This window comes from Bidens hawaiensis, unplaced genomic scaffold (genome assembly GCF_021521415.1).
Source record: "Bidens hawaiensis isolate Kalapana, Puna unplaced genomic scaffold, B.hawaiensis_p1.1 tig00037449_1, whole genome shotgun sequence".
Classification (NCBI taxonomy): Eukaryota; Viridiplantae; Streptophyta; class Magnoliopsida; order Asterales; family Asteraceae; genus Bidens; species Bidens hawaiensis.
Window position 1 is genome coordinate 62825 of NW_027496540.1, and position 16297 is coordinate 79121.

A 16297-nucleotide genomic window follows, 5' to 3' on the forward strand; every position below is an offset into this window, starting at 1 on the left:
AAAGAAATATAAGACGTCATCTCCGTATGGTTATTCTTAAGCTACTTAAACAAAACATATTATATATATATATATATTAAAAAGCAAATGGGAGATTTCAAATGAGAACCCCTTTGAGTTTTAAGAACTCGAAATAACTTAGTGCAACGATTTTTTTTTTTGAATTTTTTTTACACATGCGTAATATATGTAGGTTACATACACGTAAAAAAATTACAGAATTTTTTACGCACCGAGTTGACTTTTTACGTATGTGTAACGGACGTAAAAGTTAGTGTAATCAGTTACATCTTTATTCTCTCTCATACTTTGACTTTTTTGCCAGATTTAATCTCAACCACATATTCCAATCAACTTAATTAAATGTGTGGCCTAGAATTGAGTTGTAACATGCGTCAATTTCGGGTCTTGTTTATATTCGTTTTTGTATTTGTTTATTATGTAAACCGAAACTTATGTTATAATCAAAATGATGGATTTATGTTACAATATTGTTTCACACTTGTTGGGTCTTGAAAACATCCTACCTTTATTTTTATTTTTATTTATTTATTTATTTATTTTTATTATTATTATTATTATTATTATTTTTTTGTTTTGTGTTTTTGTCTTGATCCATTTTGCATGAAAACTCTTGTGTCTCACACCCATATTTGACCACCAACATTACCCTATATATACATCACATTTCCTCTTCATTTTCCCTTGCTACAACTCAAAAAAAAAAAAAAAAAAAAAAAAAAAAAAAAAAAAAAAACTCTCTCAAACATCAAAGATTCAAGGTTATCTTCTTAAGTATTCTTGAAGGTTTTTAGTCTTTCATCTTAATTAGTTTATGTAGCCTTATTAATACTTGTTTATGGTTGTGCAACATATATATAATATACACCCCTTGTTTACCTTTGGTAGTTACTTCTCCGATTCCAGTCGGTGAGGTTTCGGACCTCATAACTTCATGGAGGACTTCGTGTCCTTGATATATATACATCTATATAACTTGTTCATACATATTAATCTTGCTTATTTTAGTTTGTTGGTCATGTTTACAAGTTCCATGGTTATGGGTTTTTAAGAGTCTATGCTTCGGTTTAACCGTAAATAGCTCTAAACCGTAAACCGAACTTTGTTACTAGTTTTGTTAAATAATTGTTTAAACATACTTATTGTTATATCTAAGTTTCTAAAATCATTTTTACAAATTCTATGATTATGGGTTTGTAGAATCTTACCTCGGTCTTAACCCGAAACACGATCCAAACCGAAAACCGAACTTTTGTTTAAAGACTTTATTGTTAACTTTTGGTTGTAAAACTTAAAGTATTTTTTTTTTATTTGTACATTTTTATACAAGTTCTTTAGTGTCTGGACATGTGGAAACCATCTATGAACTTGTTGTGAGATGGAAACCGAACCAAACCGATTCTTACTCGCTTAAGACACACAAGTGTGTTTTTTTTAGCCATCAAGACTTGTATATTTATTTAAAAATAGTTACAAATTGATTTTTAAATATTTTCTTAAGTACTTGGAAATGTTGGATCCAACTTGATCTCATAACAAAGTTTGGACCGACAAAACCGAACACTCGCTTAACGTGCGTTGTTAGTTCTTAAACAATGTAACTACATACTTGGTTAAGTCTTATTAAATTTTATTGAGTTATCTCTTAACATTCAATATTTTGGAAAGTTGACTTTGGGTTTGACCAATTATCAAGACCCGAACCGACAACCCAAACACTCGATAAAAAAAATCCGTTTTAGTATCTTTATTCCAAAGGGATTTGCATTCTTGCATCTTACCCACCTTATTACTTAACATAGGTTGAGTAAATATTAAGGTTAGATACTTTAACCCGGTTTCGAGCAAACTTACGTTTTTAAAGAGTTATTATTATAAATTCTTAAATAGTTACATTTTAAACATTGAACTTTAATTATTTACATTTCTCAACATTTATTTTGTTTAAAGACCTTCAAGACAACCTTTATAAATTCAAGACTTCTTTTCTTTTTAGGCATTGTGCGTTAAACTCGTCGTTCCAACAAATCTCCAAATTATCATCTTTCAAGTTTACTACTTGAAGGTGAGTACTTCATACCCCATTTTCCATCTTTTATTTTGGGGGTGACGTTTCATACTTATTCAACAAAATGCTTTATATTTGAATCTTAAACCACAAACGTAGTTGTATACTTTACCTAAATAATTGCTCGATTTAGTGTTCTATGCTTATATGCCTATGTGTTTATCGCTTTTGGTTGGTGGAACTATAAAATCCTAGACTATTTGGCATCCCCTTATAGCAAGGTGTCGTTAACGTAATGCAATTAACGATAACTATAAAATCCTAGACTATTTGGCATCCCCTTATAGCTAGGTGTCGCTAATGTGTTTAGCGATATCTATTTATCCAAATTACCACTTTTATTTATCGTTTCGTATGCAAGTTTTGTGGCTATCTTTATTATATACTAATATGATTAAACTTATAAATTGCTCACCAACCTTTGTGTTGACAAACTTTATTTTATGAAATGTTGCAGGTTTGCATCTTGGTTGATTTATGATTGTGAAGAAAACGACATCAAAGACCTTAGGATATTAGTAAAAATGAACAATATCAAATTTGCCATATTTTGTGATATCTTGTTTATGGTTATTTTATGGATAATTGTTATGTGACATTTTCGATGTTGTGAAGTGAAATGAGTTTATTAAATACTGTCACTTTAATTAGTGTCATGTGCTTATGGACAATCGTTACACATCGGCATGTTCCGCCGCCTTTGGTCGGGGTGTGACATGAGTTCTTAAGTTCTTAAAACTCAACATGGTTCTCAAAAGATCCCTTCCCAAAAAGCAAATGCTAGTTATCTCATAAAAATTACTATTTATAAACACTAACCAATAACTTTTATACATGTGTACAAAGGAGTTAGTTTTTCAAATGAATAGTGAAAACTTCAATTTGTTTTCTATATATTGGTCCCTTCAATTTTTTTTTACATATTAGTCATTGTTCATTGCATACGTCTTTTGTCTGTTTGTACTGTATGCTTTAGTGATGGTTAGCAACTTCTATTATTTTTTTACTTCTGTTTTATTCCTTTGGTTTACACGCCATAAGCAAACGACGCTGGCCAGTCGTTTCGTATCAACCAACAAGGCCGCATCATTCGGCGGTTTGCCAGCGACAACCAACACCAGATTCGCAACTCCCTAGCATGTTTTTTTTATTCATTAGTCACCCATTTCCACCGCCTTCAAACTTGTTTTTCTTCTACAATGCCTGATACCGATTGTTTGCATTGTTTGGGGCTTCTTCTTTGTTCTTTTGAGGTGTTAACTGACTTCTACGTCTCTCAACAATTTGGGTTTAGATTTCATGTATGTTGTTTGGGGTTTCTTATTTGTTCTTTCGAGGTGTTAACTGACTTCTACGTCTCTCAACAATTTGGGTTTAGATTTCATGTATGTTGTTTGGGGCTTCTAAGTTACGTATACACTAGTCACGGTTAAATTAACCATTCAACTCAAAAAAACCAAAACAAATTTTCTCTTCGACTGCTATTGTAGACATGATTTCTTATATTTCAAAGCCCTGTTTACGATTTCATCATTGATTAGAGAACTAAATTATCTATGTATAGGATCACAATTCATGACACACAGAGTAGAATGATGATAATTAGTTTATGTTAATTTAGGATATTATGAAGGTGTTATGCCTGATTTTCCTATTAAAACAAAGCATAAGGTCATTCCCTTTGTTACATGTTGAACTTTCTGTTTTTTCAAAAACGGAATGCAAAACTCAACGCGGGTAATAATACTAGTTACTTATTAAAAAAGAATATCTTCTCCATATAACATAACATTAAGGCAGTTCACGAGCCGAGCCGAACCGAGCGAAGGCTTGCTCGTTGCTTGGCTCGTTTACAACCGAACCGAACAGCTGAAATTCGAACCGAGCGAAAAACGAAATGAGCCAAAATCGTACCGAGCATTTTTCGATCGAACATCGAGCGATTTCGAGCGTTTTTTTATTTATTTTTCTCTTTAAAATTTTCAATACGAAACAAGTTTGAAGACTGTAAATAATATATTTTGTAAACAAATTAATAGTTTTTAGACAAACGTATAATAGGTTGTAAATTTTTAGAAGAAAAAAGTTTGAAGTGAGGTATAAGGAACATGTAAACAAATTTTTAGTATTCTAAAAACTTGAATCGAACTAATAAAACTATAAAATTAACGGAATAGAAAAATTTTAAAAAGGTTTAAAAATTTGTATACTAGTATTTTATGTGTATTGTATATATATTTATATATTTGTTTATATATAATTATATATAAAACAAATTAAAAATATTCGAGCCGAACCGAACTGAACCGAGTAGACCTTTGCTTGTTGCTTGGCTCGTTTACAAACCGCGAGAGGTTCGTTTTTCTTTTTGACGTGGGCTGTTCCATATAACACCACCACCGCCGCGGTTCTGTAATGAATCCAATCCCATCGGTGCTACGGCCACACCACCGCTGCGCGCCAATTAATTACCTTTTGCCGTCAGCAATTCAAAAGATGCCGCAAGGTCTGCTCTTTCAAATTTAAGTATAGTATCCTTTGCTCAATTTAGAGTTATTTATTAACAATTGTAAAGAATAGTATTATTATTATTATTATTATTATTATTATTATTATTATTATTATTATTATTCATATAGGTGTTTATTGCCAATAGATCTTCCGGGGTTTTATTATGATGCCGACAAGAACAGGTACTTCCCGCTTAAATCTCCGATTCCAGGCTCTTCCTCTGCTTCCACCAGTGCTCATAAACCACCCCCAAAATCCACTAAGGTAATAATAATAATATTATTGCTATTATGCTTCTGCTTCCACCAGATGGATTTCAAAAGTAAACAAAGATGTCTAAACAAGACATCTTAAAATATGAAACCAGATGGATTTCAAGTCAATGCTAGTAATAATTAATGTTGTAAAATTAGGTTTACAAGGCCGAGTACTCCTCGAGTACTCGCTACAAGGTATGGCGCCGAGGCGAGTTTGAATCCATCAAAGTTGGTAAACCTCAGCCAGAATCACATATAGTGGGTCAACTATGGCAAATTTTGACTTAAAATAATAAAATTAAAGAAAAAATATCATTTTTTTTAATTAATGATTATCAAATTTTAGAATAATTTAGTATTTAAAAATGTATTTCTCTTGTTTATATTGATATCCACTTATTTTCTTATAAATATTAGTAAACTTATGATATTTGGTATATATATAATTTCCAAAAATTATTTTGCTTTATATTTACCATTTCCGAGTACTCTCCGAGTATTCCCCGAGTACTCCGAGTACACCCAACTCCCCAGTCGATCGCCTAGGGTCCGCCTAGCGACTTTTGCAACCTTGGTAATAAATAAATAAATTTTGAATGAATGTGTAAACAAATAAACGTTACTTTTAATGTATTTATAGTTGTTCTTTTTCTGTGTGTATACATGCTTGAGGCTGTTGACATTCAAAGTTTTATGTTTTAACATTCAAAGTTTCAAACAGAAACAGGTAAAGGATGGACAGCACGAAATAGCAACCAAAGTTGTTAAGATGCTTCATGTGAGAGAGCTATCTGGCAATTCAATCATCTCTAACAAAAAGAAGGTGAACTTTCAAGAACAATACCAAAACATACAAACATCAAAACCGACAGTAAGTCAACCTTTTCTATGAGTGAAATTTTATTTGTTTCTTTGTTAGATTTAGTATTATCTTTGATGCTACAGATTTGGAAATACAAGGGAACCGAGAGGACTGCGGACGCTGCGTTGGAACATGTGCACGCCAGCATCCAGACTCCAGACGGTCTTGTTAAATCAGAGTTATTATTAACCGGCGGTCTTAATAATAAAATATTTTGGTATTGTTATCATTTACTTATGAGATGTCAACGTTTAGTGCTTATGGTCGACTTAGGTTATGCTTTGCTTACGATTTTCAGTTCCTATGAAGTTGGATGTGTTGGAGAACATACTAATGCTAGGGCCCACCACATGCCCGATGTCGTGCAGCATCTAAACATAGAAAATCAAACATCGTTAAACCCACCAAAACCTCTTTGGAATGCGATGACTGTAATGCCTTCATATGTATCATGTATAAAGATACCAAGAAGTTATCACCTGCAAACAACGGATGCTGACTCATCCGCTTCACGTGCTATGTATCCTTTACAATTTACATCTTCAAGCATTTTGTTTTTATTGTTTTGACTGATCATGATGTTGATATATATATAGACTTTAACCAAAAACCAACAGAGCAACTACTCTGGGAATTGAAACAACTGGTGGGTCGGTTTTCTCGGTAGACCTTAGCGAACCATTGGAATATGTTGATGGCATTCGCATTCTTGGTCAAAAAATTCACTGCATTTCTTCTATATCAAAGTCCACAATTTGGACAGCTGACTGCAGTTTAAACGGGAACCAAACTGTAATCGGTATGCTTTTACTGATATTTTTTGTTATGTTGTATTACTTTCACCTGCTGATTTTACATAAATATTAATTTGGATTTTGTAGGCACGGATAGTGGGGCCGCTTTGGTGCATATGGAATCTGGAAGAAAATCGTGGATTTTCCGTTCCAAGAGTGATGTTTTGTCTTTACAGTTCGATTGTTCCGTAAGAACACGATATAACTTTTAACAAACATGCATTTAATATTTTGAAAGTTTGTTTTTAATTTAAAACAATTTGTTGGTTTTACAGGGAAATATTGTTCTCTGTGGACTTAGAAATGGAGCTATTTTAACGGTTGATACCCGCCAGAAACCCGAAGACTTGCGCGATAGACATCTTTCTAAACATCAAATCCCAATCCCGTCCCTTAAAACAGGCCAATCTTCAAGTGGAAGAAATAAAAAACGAGAGAACAAATGGTTTGAGGTAATATTTATTTTCTTCAGGGTTTAGGGTTTTGAGCTAAAAAATATTGTGATTTGATGCATTTAGGTTCAGGGGAATGTTCATCACACTCGAACGATGTTTATGCCTTCATCAGTTTCATGGTTAGTGGAAAGCTATTAAAGTTCATTGGCGTTATTTTTGTATTATTATTTTTATCATGTGACGATTTGTTGGTTTACAAATTACAGTTTGGTAGCACTTAAACTCTATGATCAGTATTTCTTGGCCAGCTCCATGGATGGAACGGTATGTTTTGCATATTTGTTCACTTAATATTTGTTTAAGCTGCTATATAGAATGTTGACTTTTGTAGGTTCGGCTTTATGATCATCGTATGACTCAAAGAGGGGCTGTGCAAATGTATGAGGGAAATTCCAATTCCCATACGCGTATACAGATGGGTGTGGACCCATCTGAGAGATTTGTCATGTCAGGTATCCTTTTGGTTTTGTTATCATTTCAACTTTTTCGTAGTAATAAATGCGTGTATCATTAGGGGGAGAAGATTTCTATTTGCGGGTATGGAGATTAAAGTCGGGTGAAATGCTATACGAAGATAAGTTCATGAATTCAGTGCCCTCGGTTGTGTGCTGGCCAAGAGGTACTTCCGTATACGTTTGTTAGCGTTTAATCTGGTTCATGTTCGTGTTTGTTTCTTTTCTTTCAGGTTTATGTTGTGATATGTATTTGCAGGAGACGGGGGAAGAAGTAGTTTTCCAGGCGCTTGGTTAGGGTCTCGAGAAGGGCTTTTTTATGTGGATGCTTAGTGACCCTAAACTTCAACAGGGAGCAGTTTTTGACAAATGGTTTTTACAATCTAATGTCATGGGGGATACTGATTGGTTTGCTGGTTCGATTGAGAAGCTTCAACTTTTGACCTTTGTTTTCTTCTCTTTATGGCGTCTAACCTGGCCCCTGTGCAGCCGTGCAGGAAACCTTGGGGAAATGTGGTCATAAAGAAGGCGTCGCTGGAGATCCTGTGTGACCTTTGTGATTGATTGGTTTAATTGAATTTTACATCATACTGGCATTGAGATCAGCCTTTAGCCAAACCAAAGTAGTTAGTGATTAATCATGTTGTGTTAGTTTTTTTTCCTTCCTTTCTTATGTGGACTTTGTAATTGTCATATAAAATTGATCAAAATGATTTGAAAGATTTCATGCTTGGTTTTGAAAATCAGGAAACAATTGGTAAAACACAAAACACATCGGCGATTATTTTTATTGTGCCACCACTTTAATGAAACAGCATTAAACCTGATAGTGAGACAACAAATGGAAGATTACAGACAACACCAACATTCAAGCAATGTCAGCAGACAGACTGAATGATTAAACCACTCTGAAATTCGATTACCCTGTGATTGAATTTCCATAGGTATAAATTCATCCTTTATTCATGTACTCAAATTAAAAGCTTGGTAGACAAACAAAAACAAATATCACTGACCACTCCATTGATGCGAGGCCAGTTAGGTAATTCCCCAATCTATTCGTCGTCATCTGCAATTCAGCAACTCAAATCAATAAGCGTATACATATTGTTATTTATGAAAAGACGAAAGGTTTTCAGGCATATACACCAATGTTGCAGCAAATTCTGATTACAGAAGATAACCTTCCAATCATTTAAGAAATAAACAAAGTGCAAGTTACTGGTAAACTGTAGTTTGTTTTCTCATTTATAAATTATGATATACATTATGTAATACTTTGATAGGGAGGATCATCCTTGTAACAGTACAAGTTGCATACATACTTGGGAGAAAATGAAGCTCGATCAAAGAGTTTCATAACGTTTTTTATGTGGGCTATTGAGCTTACGACTCATGATCGTTAAAAGTATATAACTTTTTCCATCTATCTTGTATTAGTGAAACTACTGATTATTCTTATAAAAAGCAAAACACTAGTTTTAAGTAGCAGTTGCCATATAGAAGGTAACCGATACTTTTAGTGACGACACGAGACATCAGATTCCAAATTATTCTTGACTTGACTTGACTTGACTTATATCTAAAACTGATTACGCGGATTATGATATGTAAACTTCACTACTATCCTATCAAGTGCATCCCGTAACAGCAATTTAAATACATTCCTTGAGTGGTGACCTCTTCTACCATAAAATTGCTGAAATGATATTATGGATATATCTAAAATTGATTATATTATTTGAATTATATAAAAAATGAGGATTCAGCAAGTAGACTAGAAATATCATCACAGTATCACCTAAATAGCCTGTTAACTTGATATGGTGAAAATGAAGATAATTTACATACCAAAGTAACGGCGCTCGTTAGCAGCTTTGGCTTTATCGAGCATGTTATCGAGATCTTGTTGAAGCTTGGCATCCCATTTGACAAGCTGGTTGGCGAAGACTGCGCCTAATCCCATCCCTAAAACATGGATCTGCAACAGCAATTGATTTGATTAATGATGAAGAAGAAAAGTAAAATTAAATTAGGGTGTTGAAGACTAACGGCGCATGTAAGGGAGTTTACGAAGAGCGTTGGAGTACATCTGGGTGCCCAGTCCCAGTACGGCTCCGATCATCGTCACTGACGCCGCCATCTTTCACTCTCCTCTCCTTGATAACTAAACTACTTTTTAAATGGGCTTAACCACAAATAGCGACCCAAACCGAGCGAAGGTTTGCTCGTTGCTTGGCTTGTTTATAACCGAACCGAACCGAGCGAAAAACGAAACGACCCGAAATCGAACCGAGCATTTTTCGATCGAACATCGAGCGATTTCGAGCATTTTTTTTATCTATTTTTCACTTTAAAATTTTCAATAAGTAATAAGTTTGAAGGCTGTAAATAATATATTTTGTAAACAAAGTAGTAGTTTTTAGACAAACGCATAATATGTTGTAAATTTTTAGAAGAAAAAAGTTTGAAATGAGATTTTAACATGTGAACAAACTTTTAGTATTCTGAAAACTTGAATCAAATTAATAAAACTATAAAATTGATGGAATAGGAAAAATTTAAAAGGGTTTTAAAAAATTGTATACTTATATTTTAAGTGTTTTGTTTACATATTTATATATTTGTTCATATATAATTATATATAAAATAAATTAAAAATATTCGAGCCGAACCGAACCGAACCGAACCGAGCAGAGTGGCTCGTTTACAATCGAGCGAAAAAACGAGCGAGCATTTTCCGAGCAAATTACGAGCGAGCGGCGAGCAAGTTTAAGCGTCGAGCGGTTTGGACGGCCCTAACCACAAAAAACCCACTGCAGTAAACCCGGTTAGGATTGTATTCGAACTTGAAACGTTACGGTCTCTAACTCAAATCTCCACTTCTTTTTCAGTACCAGTTAAGCTAAGCCCAATTCCTACAAGTTATGTTTTCTATTTTTTTGCTTACTGATTTTCTTTATCCACTATTATCTTTTACCACAAGTTAATTGGTACAAAACAACCCTTGTTTACAAAATTACGTATGCTAACTTATCTCTCAAAATTTTATATTTGTCATATGTTCACTTGCTTTTATATTGTTAATGAAGAGGTATGTACCCGCCTCAACACCAAGCAAGGCGGGTCAACCCACAAGATAAAGACATTATGAAGGCACAAAGCCAAAACCCAGGCGCATCGCGCATACAAAACATGCTCAGGCATCATATGCTCGCGCATCACATATGCGCGCGGCGCATATCGCATGCTCTTGCACATCACATATGCTCGCGCGTCACATATGCGCGTGGCGCACCAGCGCGCGGCGCATATCACACGCTCGTGCATATCACACCTGCGCATGAAATATCTGCGCGTGAGAATAAAAAGAAGACTTCGCGCATCCTCAGGATGGGCGCATATCACACGTGCACATAATCAACCTCGTCCTTATCCAAATCAGGATCAGGGCAACCTTGATTGTGCACGTCAGACACTCTTCTAGAAGGCATCTTTTTAAGGAGTAAGAATATGCTGATGTTGACAGCTGCCAAATGAAAGGTCGACAACTCAGCATGACACATGTGCTACCACATGATTTCAACCAACGAGAAAGCGCCAGGTGTCCCAGAGGACACGTGGCGCAGTGCGATTGGAGGAGGCCAACGAGGCTGAGCCCAGCCAGTGGAAACCCTAGCACTATAAATACAGCATCAACTCCACTTTGATGACACATTCATTCACACTCAATCATTGACAGTTACAAGCAGTGATATCACATTCAATCATATTGAATTATATTCACTCACAGTCAGTTACAGAAAAACACACAGTCACACAATCAAGAGTATTCAGCGATTCAGCAATGCTCTTGAGATTTCACTGACTCACACTTTATTATCTTCTCCACAAAGATACTGATTCTCACGCCGGAGGGTTACCCCAAAGAGGACCCCTCTGTCCCTTTCTGAGGGGTAAGTAACGGCGCTGTTCATTTTGTAGGTGGAAGAACACGGATTCAAAGGAACCATCGGTGAAACAGTTTAATCATACCCGAGGAAAGTAGATCTGCTACCAGTGAGTAGATCCACGTTTCTTCATTGGCGCCATCCACTGTTACAAACGGCAATCAGATCTCATCCAGATCTACGAAAAAAAAAAAAAATCAATCACCATGGTTTCTGGAGTTCGTAACGTTGATCAAGCTCTGGAGGATATTGAACGTGAGGGTGTTAACGACGGACAGCAGGTTCTGAGGGTTCCGCGTGATTCTACGCGTACCACCAGCAACCGTCCCTTCGTCACAACCCCTCACGGCCAGACTGAAACTCCTCCAGACGATCACACGTTACAAAATATGGCCGGCGCGAAGCTGAAAGGACCAATGGGTCCAGAAGATGAAGCAAACGATCCGAATGAATGGCTCATAAATGAGCAGCGGCGTCTGATGGAAAAGTACACTGAAATGATCAAACAGAAGAAGCTAGCCGACCAAACACAAAGGCAAGCGATTGATAAGCAGCCTACAAAAAGGCCGCGCGCGCCGGAAGAAGGGCATTCTGTTCACACTGCACACACTGAGTTCAGTGATGAAGAAGTGCATAGCATGAGGAAGACAAGGGATACTCATGCAGGAGGCTCGCAGCTCCGCGCGCCTGTGAACATGGCGCCTGGGGCCAGAGCAGATCTGGATCTGCACATGCCATACAGCCCACCGGTCAGAGGGCAAGTTGACGTAACCACACCCTACAGACCAGCCATCCTGGTAAAACACTCAAAGTTTACTGCGCGCATCGCGCAGGCTCCCATCCAGCACAAGACCAAGATGCCAAGTGGTCTGGGCAAATATGATGGCACAACAGATCCAGATGACTTTTTGCAGGGTTTCTATAACACGGGAAACCTAGAGAGCTGGACGATGCCAACATGGTGTCATATGTTTGCTCGCTGCCTCACGGGCGCTGCGCGGGTATGGTTCGAAAGCTTGCCGACAGGGCAAATTGATGGGTTCGAGGAACTATTAGAAAAGTTCCAAGCCCACTTCGTACAGCAGCGCAGGCACACGCGCGATCCTGATGACATCATGCACTGCATACGCAGGAATGATGAAACGATTGAAGATTACATCACTCGTTTCAATCAGGAGTCCCTGGCAATCGGGGGCATAACTGAGCAGCTCCTGCGCGTGGCCTTTATACAAGGCGCGCGCAGTGATCAGTTACGACGAGCTCTCGTAAGCAAAGATGGTATGCCCACCACGTGGGCCAAGTTAATGGAGGCATCGCGAGTTTTCGCGAGAAATGAGAAACAGATTGCCCAAGATAGGGCAAGAGAAAGAGCGCATCAGGCTGAATCACCGCGCAGCAAAGAGAAGAGGGCCAAACAGAACTCTGTATGGTCCAGGTTGCAGCCAACAAGTTTTTCTTCCGCGGAAAAACAAGCGCAACCAAGCTCACCCCAGCCCCAAAAGGATGCTCGTAAACACGGGGAGGGTGACAAGAGGGAGGGCGGCAGAGATCCCAGCAGACCTCTGCCAAGAATATGGACTCCCCTCACTAAAACACCTTCACAGGTGTTAAGTACTGAGAATGTCCAATTCAAGCCTCCCAAACAACTACACTACAAGGGACCGCAAAACAGTGGCAAATATTGTGAATTTCACAGGTCCCCGGGCCACAACACCGACGCATGCCATCATTTAAAGGATGCGATCGAGAAGGATGTAAAGTCGGGCAGGCTGGCTCACTTGGTAAAAAACCAAAGAATAGAAGATGAGCAACCGGAGGGAGCCTCTGCCAGCAAGAAGTACAAAAGAATCTGTGTGGCTGAGGGGGGACGACAAGGGCAGACGTCAAGAAAGAGAAGCGCGCAAATTCACGGAGATTGGCGCGAGCAGCAAGTCATCTTCCCAAGAATCAGGGGAGGCCCTTCAATAAGCAGTCCTCTAGTCATTACCACACACATTGCTCATTACGAAGTGTCAAAGGTCCTGGTGGACACTGGAAGCGAATCTGACATTATGTATGAGCAGTGTTTCAGAAAGTTAGACCCGGCAGACCAAGCGCGGCTCGAAATTGTGAACGCACCGATCTGTGGTGTCTCAAATGAAATCATACATCCCCTAGGCCAGATTCAGTTTGAACTAACTATGGGGGATGATGAGCACAAGCGAGCCGAAGTTGTCAACTTCTTGGTCTTGCCCACCACGTCATGCCACAATATGATCCTGGGTAGGGGAACGATTGCCCAATTTAATGCTGTACCGTCGCCAGCGCACGGCGCATTGGGGATCCCTACACCAACAGGCGTAGCATTTGTTTACCGCGATCATTTGTGCGCAGTGACAAGCACGCCGCGGGAAGGGAGAATGAAACTTACAATGGCTGACAATGCGCCAGAGAAGTGGATTTTAAACCCAAAATTCCCAGAGCAAACGGTCACAATTGGCGCTACCATTTCAGACGAAACGAGATTGAGAATGAAAAAGTTGCTTACAAAATACACGTCGGTTTTCGCGTGGCAACACTCCGATATGACGGGGGTCCCGCGAGACTTGGCGCAACATTCTCTTAACACGTTTAAGTCGGTGGAGCCAATTGCACAGAAAAAGAGAATCATGGGGGATGAAAAGGCGAAGGCCATGAATGAGCAAGTGGAGGACCTGTTGCGCGCAAACATCATCCGCCCAATTCGATACCAGACATGGGTAGCCAATCCTGTGATGGTAAAGAAAAGCAACGGGTCATGGAGAATGTGTATTGACTTCAAGGACCTCAACAAAGCATGTCCGAAAGATTGTTACCCCCTCCCAAACATCGACGCAAAGGTGGACTCCGTGGCGCCATTCAAGCTCAAATGTTTCCTGGATGCCTATAAAGGCTATCACCAGATTCAAATGGCACCACAGGATGAAGACAAGACGGCCTTCAGAACCGACAAGGGTGTTTTTTGTTACACAAAAATGCCCTTTGGTTTAAAAAATGCGGGCGCAACCTATCAGAGACTTATGGATTCGGTTTTCAGTGAACAAATCGGAAGAAATCTAGAAGTCTACGTCGATGATTTGGTGATCAAGAGCAGGGAGGAGAGACAAATGCTCAAAGACATCGAGGAAACCCTTCAGCGCCTAACGGAGGTTAACATGAAGCTCAACCCGAGCAAATGTACTTTCGGCGCAGAAGAGGGGAAATTTCTTGGTGTAATGGTCACTAAGGATGGTTTCAAGGTGAACCCTGAAAAGGTGGAAGCCATCCTTGACATGCCTTCACCATCCACCATGAAAGAGGTTCAGAAGCTGAATGGTAGATTGGTGTCAATCAACAGGTTCCTAGCGAACCACGCCAGCAAATCTACTCCATTCGTTAACACCTTGAGGAACTGTTTGAAGAAGAGCCAATTCAAGTGGACGCCTGAGGCTGAGCAAGCTTTCACTGAGATAAAAGAATGTCTCATTAAATTGCCAGCGCTCACAGCTCCACTTCCTGGCGAGACCCTTACATTGTACCTGTCAGCTGGAGACCGCGCGAGCGGCGCAGTATTATTGGTGGATCGCAAGGGGATACAAACGCCGATATACTATGTGAGTCGGGTGCTCACAGACCCTGAGACGCGCTATTCCATAATGGAAAAGTTAGTTTTGTCACTAACACACGCGTCGCGCAAGCTCCATAGATACTTCAATGGTCATCCTATTGAAGTTCTGACTGGTTACAACATCCAGCAAGTTTTGCGACGCCCCGCGCTCTCCGGAAGGCTGACAAAGTGGGCGCTGGAATTAGGTGAACACACGATCACTTATAAGCCCCGTCCAGCGATAAAGGGTCAAGTTTTGGCGGATTTCATCACGGAAATCCCAGACGGAAAGATTGAAGAAGCTCAGCGCGAGGTAGATCCTCCGCGAGCAAATGATGAAGAAGATGTTTGGAGGCTATTCACTGATGGAGCCTCCAACAGCGAAGGGTCCGGCGCAGGCCTCAAACTGATGGACCCTGATAATCGTGAATATACTTATGCTATCAGGTTGGACTTCAAGAGTACCAACAATGAGGCTGAGTATGAAGCCCTGCTGGCTGGTCTGCGCATCGCGCGCAAGTTTGGGGTTAAAAGACTAGAGGCGCATGTTGATTCTTACTTGGTAGCTGCTCAGGTCAACGGCCTATATGACGCCAAGGAGAACACAATGCCTCTGTATCTAGAGCAGGCAAAAAAGCTCGTTGAGCAGTTTGACTTCTTCAGAATAATACACATCTCGCGCAGCGAAAACAAGTCCGCTGACGCGTTGAGTAAAATGGCATCAACTAATTTTGATCACTTTGGCAAAGATGTCAGGGTGGAGGTAATGAGCAGCCCGTCAGTGCAAACGCAATCGGTCCTTGTAATTCATACAACCCCTTCATCCTGGATAACTCCAATAACAGAATTCCTGATGAAGGGGAAGTTACCGGACGATCGCGCACAGGCGAGAAAGATAAGACACAAGGCACAGAACTATGAATTACTTGATGGTACATTATATCGGCGCTCTTATCTTGGACCGCTCATGAAGTGCCTGGATGCTGAAGAAGCAACCTATGTGATTAGGGAGATTCATGAAGGAATCTGTGGAATTCACGCTGGCCCGCGCATGGTGGTTGCCAAGGCGATGAGCTCAGGCTACTATTGGCCAGGCATGTACTTGGATGCGCTAAAAGAAATCCAAAAATGCAAGGCATGTCAGAGCTACGCGCCAAACACCATGCGTCCAAAGAACAACTTGATTCCAGTCACCTCCGCATGGCCTTTCCACAAATGGGCCATTGATATTGTAGGGCCCCTGCCGCAAGCGCAAGGGCGAGTGAAATTTTTGGTAGTGGCGATAGACTATTTCACAAAATGGGTTGAGGCCAAGCCACTAGC

At 39.2% G+C, this 16297-nt stretch overlaps 1 protein-coding gene and 1 pseudogene across 2 annotated transcripts; one reads left to right on the forward strand and one right to left on the reverse strand.

The window, feature by feature from the left end:
- Positions 1-3288: 3288 nt before the first annotated feature.
- Positions 3289-7797, forward strand: LOC143589393 (uncharacterized). Its single transcript, XM_077070163.1, has 13 exons — positions 3289-3377; positions 4729-4864; positions 5579-5728; positions 5803-5936; positions 6018-6239; positions 6337-6518; positions 6601-6701; positions 6789-6965; positions 7032-7087; positions 7175-7232; positions 7300-7420; positions 7483-7587; positions 7680-7797. Exons 1-13 carry the CDS (start codon positions 3289-3291, stop codon positions 7751-7753), a joined length of 1605 nt encoding a protein of 534 aa, XP_076926278.1. The 3' UTR covers positions 7754-7797.
- A 518-nt stretch (positions 7798-8315) lies between these two features.
- Positions 8316-9563, reverse strand: LOC143589389 (uncharacterized; annotated as a pseudogene). Its single transcript, XR_013145278.1, has 2 exons — positions 9272-9563; positions 8316-8489 (listed from the first exon to the last, which is right to left on the reverse strand). The product of XR_013145278.1 is annotated as an uncharacterized LOC143589389 (transcript).
- Positions 9564-16297: the final 6734 nt, after the last annotated feature.

Excerpts from the sequence above, each read along its gene's own strand:
- LOC143589393 (XM_077070163.1), top strand. The coding sequence starts at position 3,289 with ATGCCTGATACCGATTGTTTGCATTGTTTGGGGCTTCTTCTTTGTTCT. Across the intron at positions 3,378-4,728 it reads TACGTCTCTCAACAATTTGG|GTGTTTATTGCCAATAGATC; the intron begins GTTTAGATTTCA and ends TTATTCATATAG. Across the intron at positions 5,729-5,802 it reads TACAAACATCAAAACCGACA|ATTTGGAAATACAAGGGAAC; the intron begins GTAAGTCAACCT and ends TTGATGCTACAG.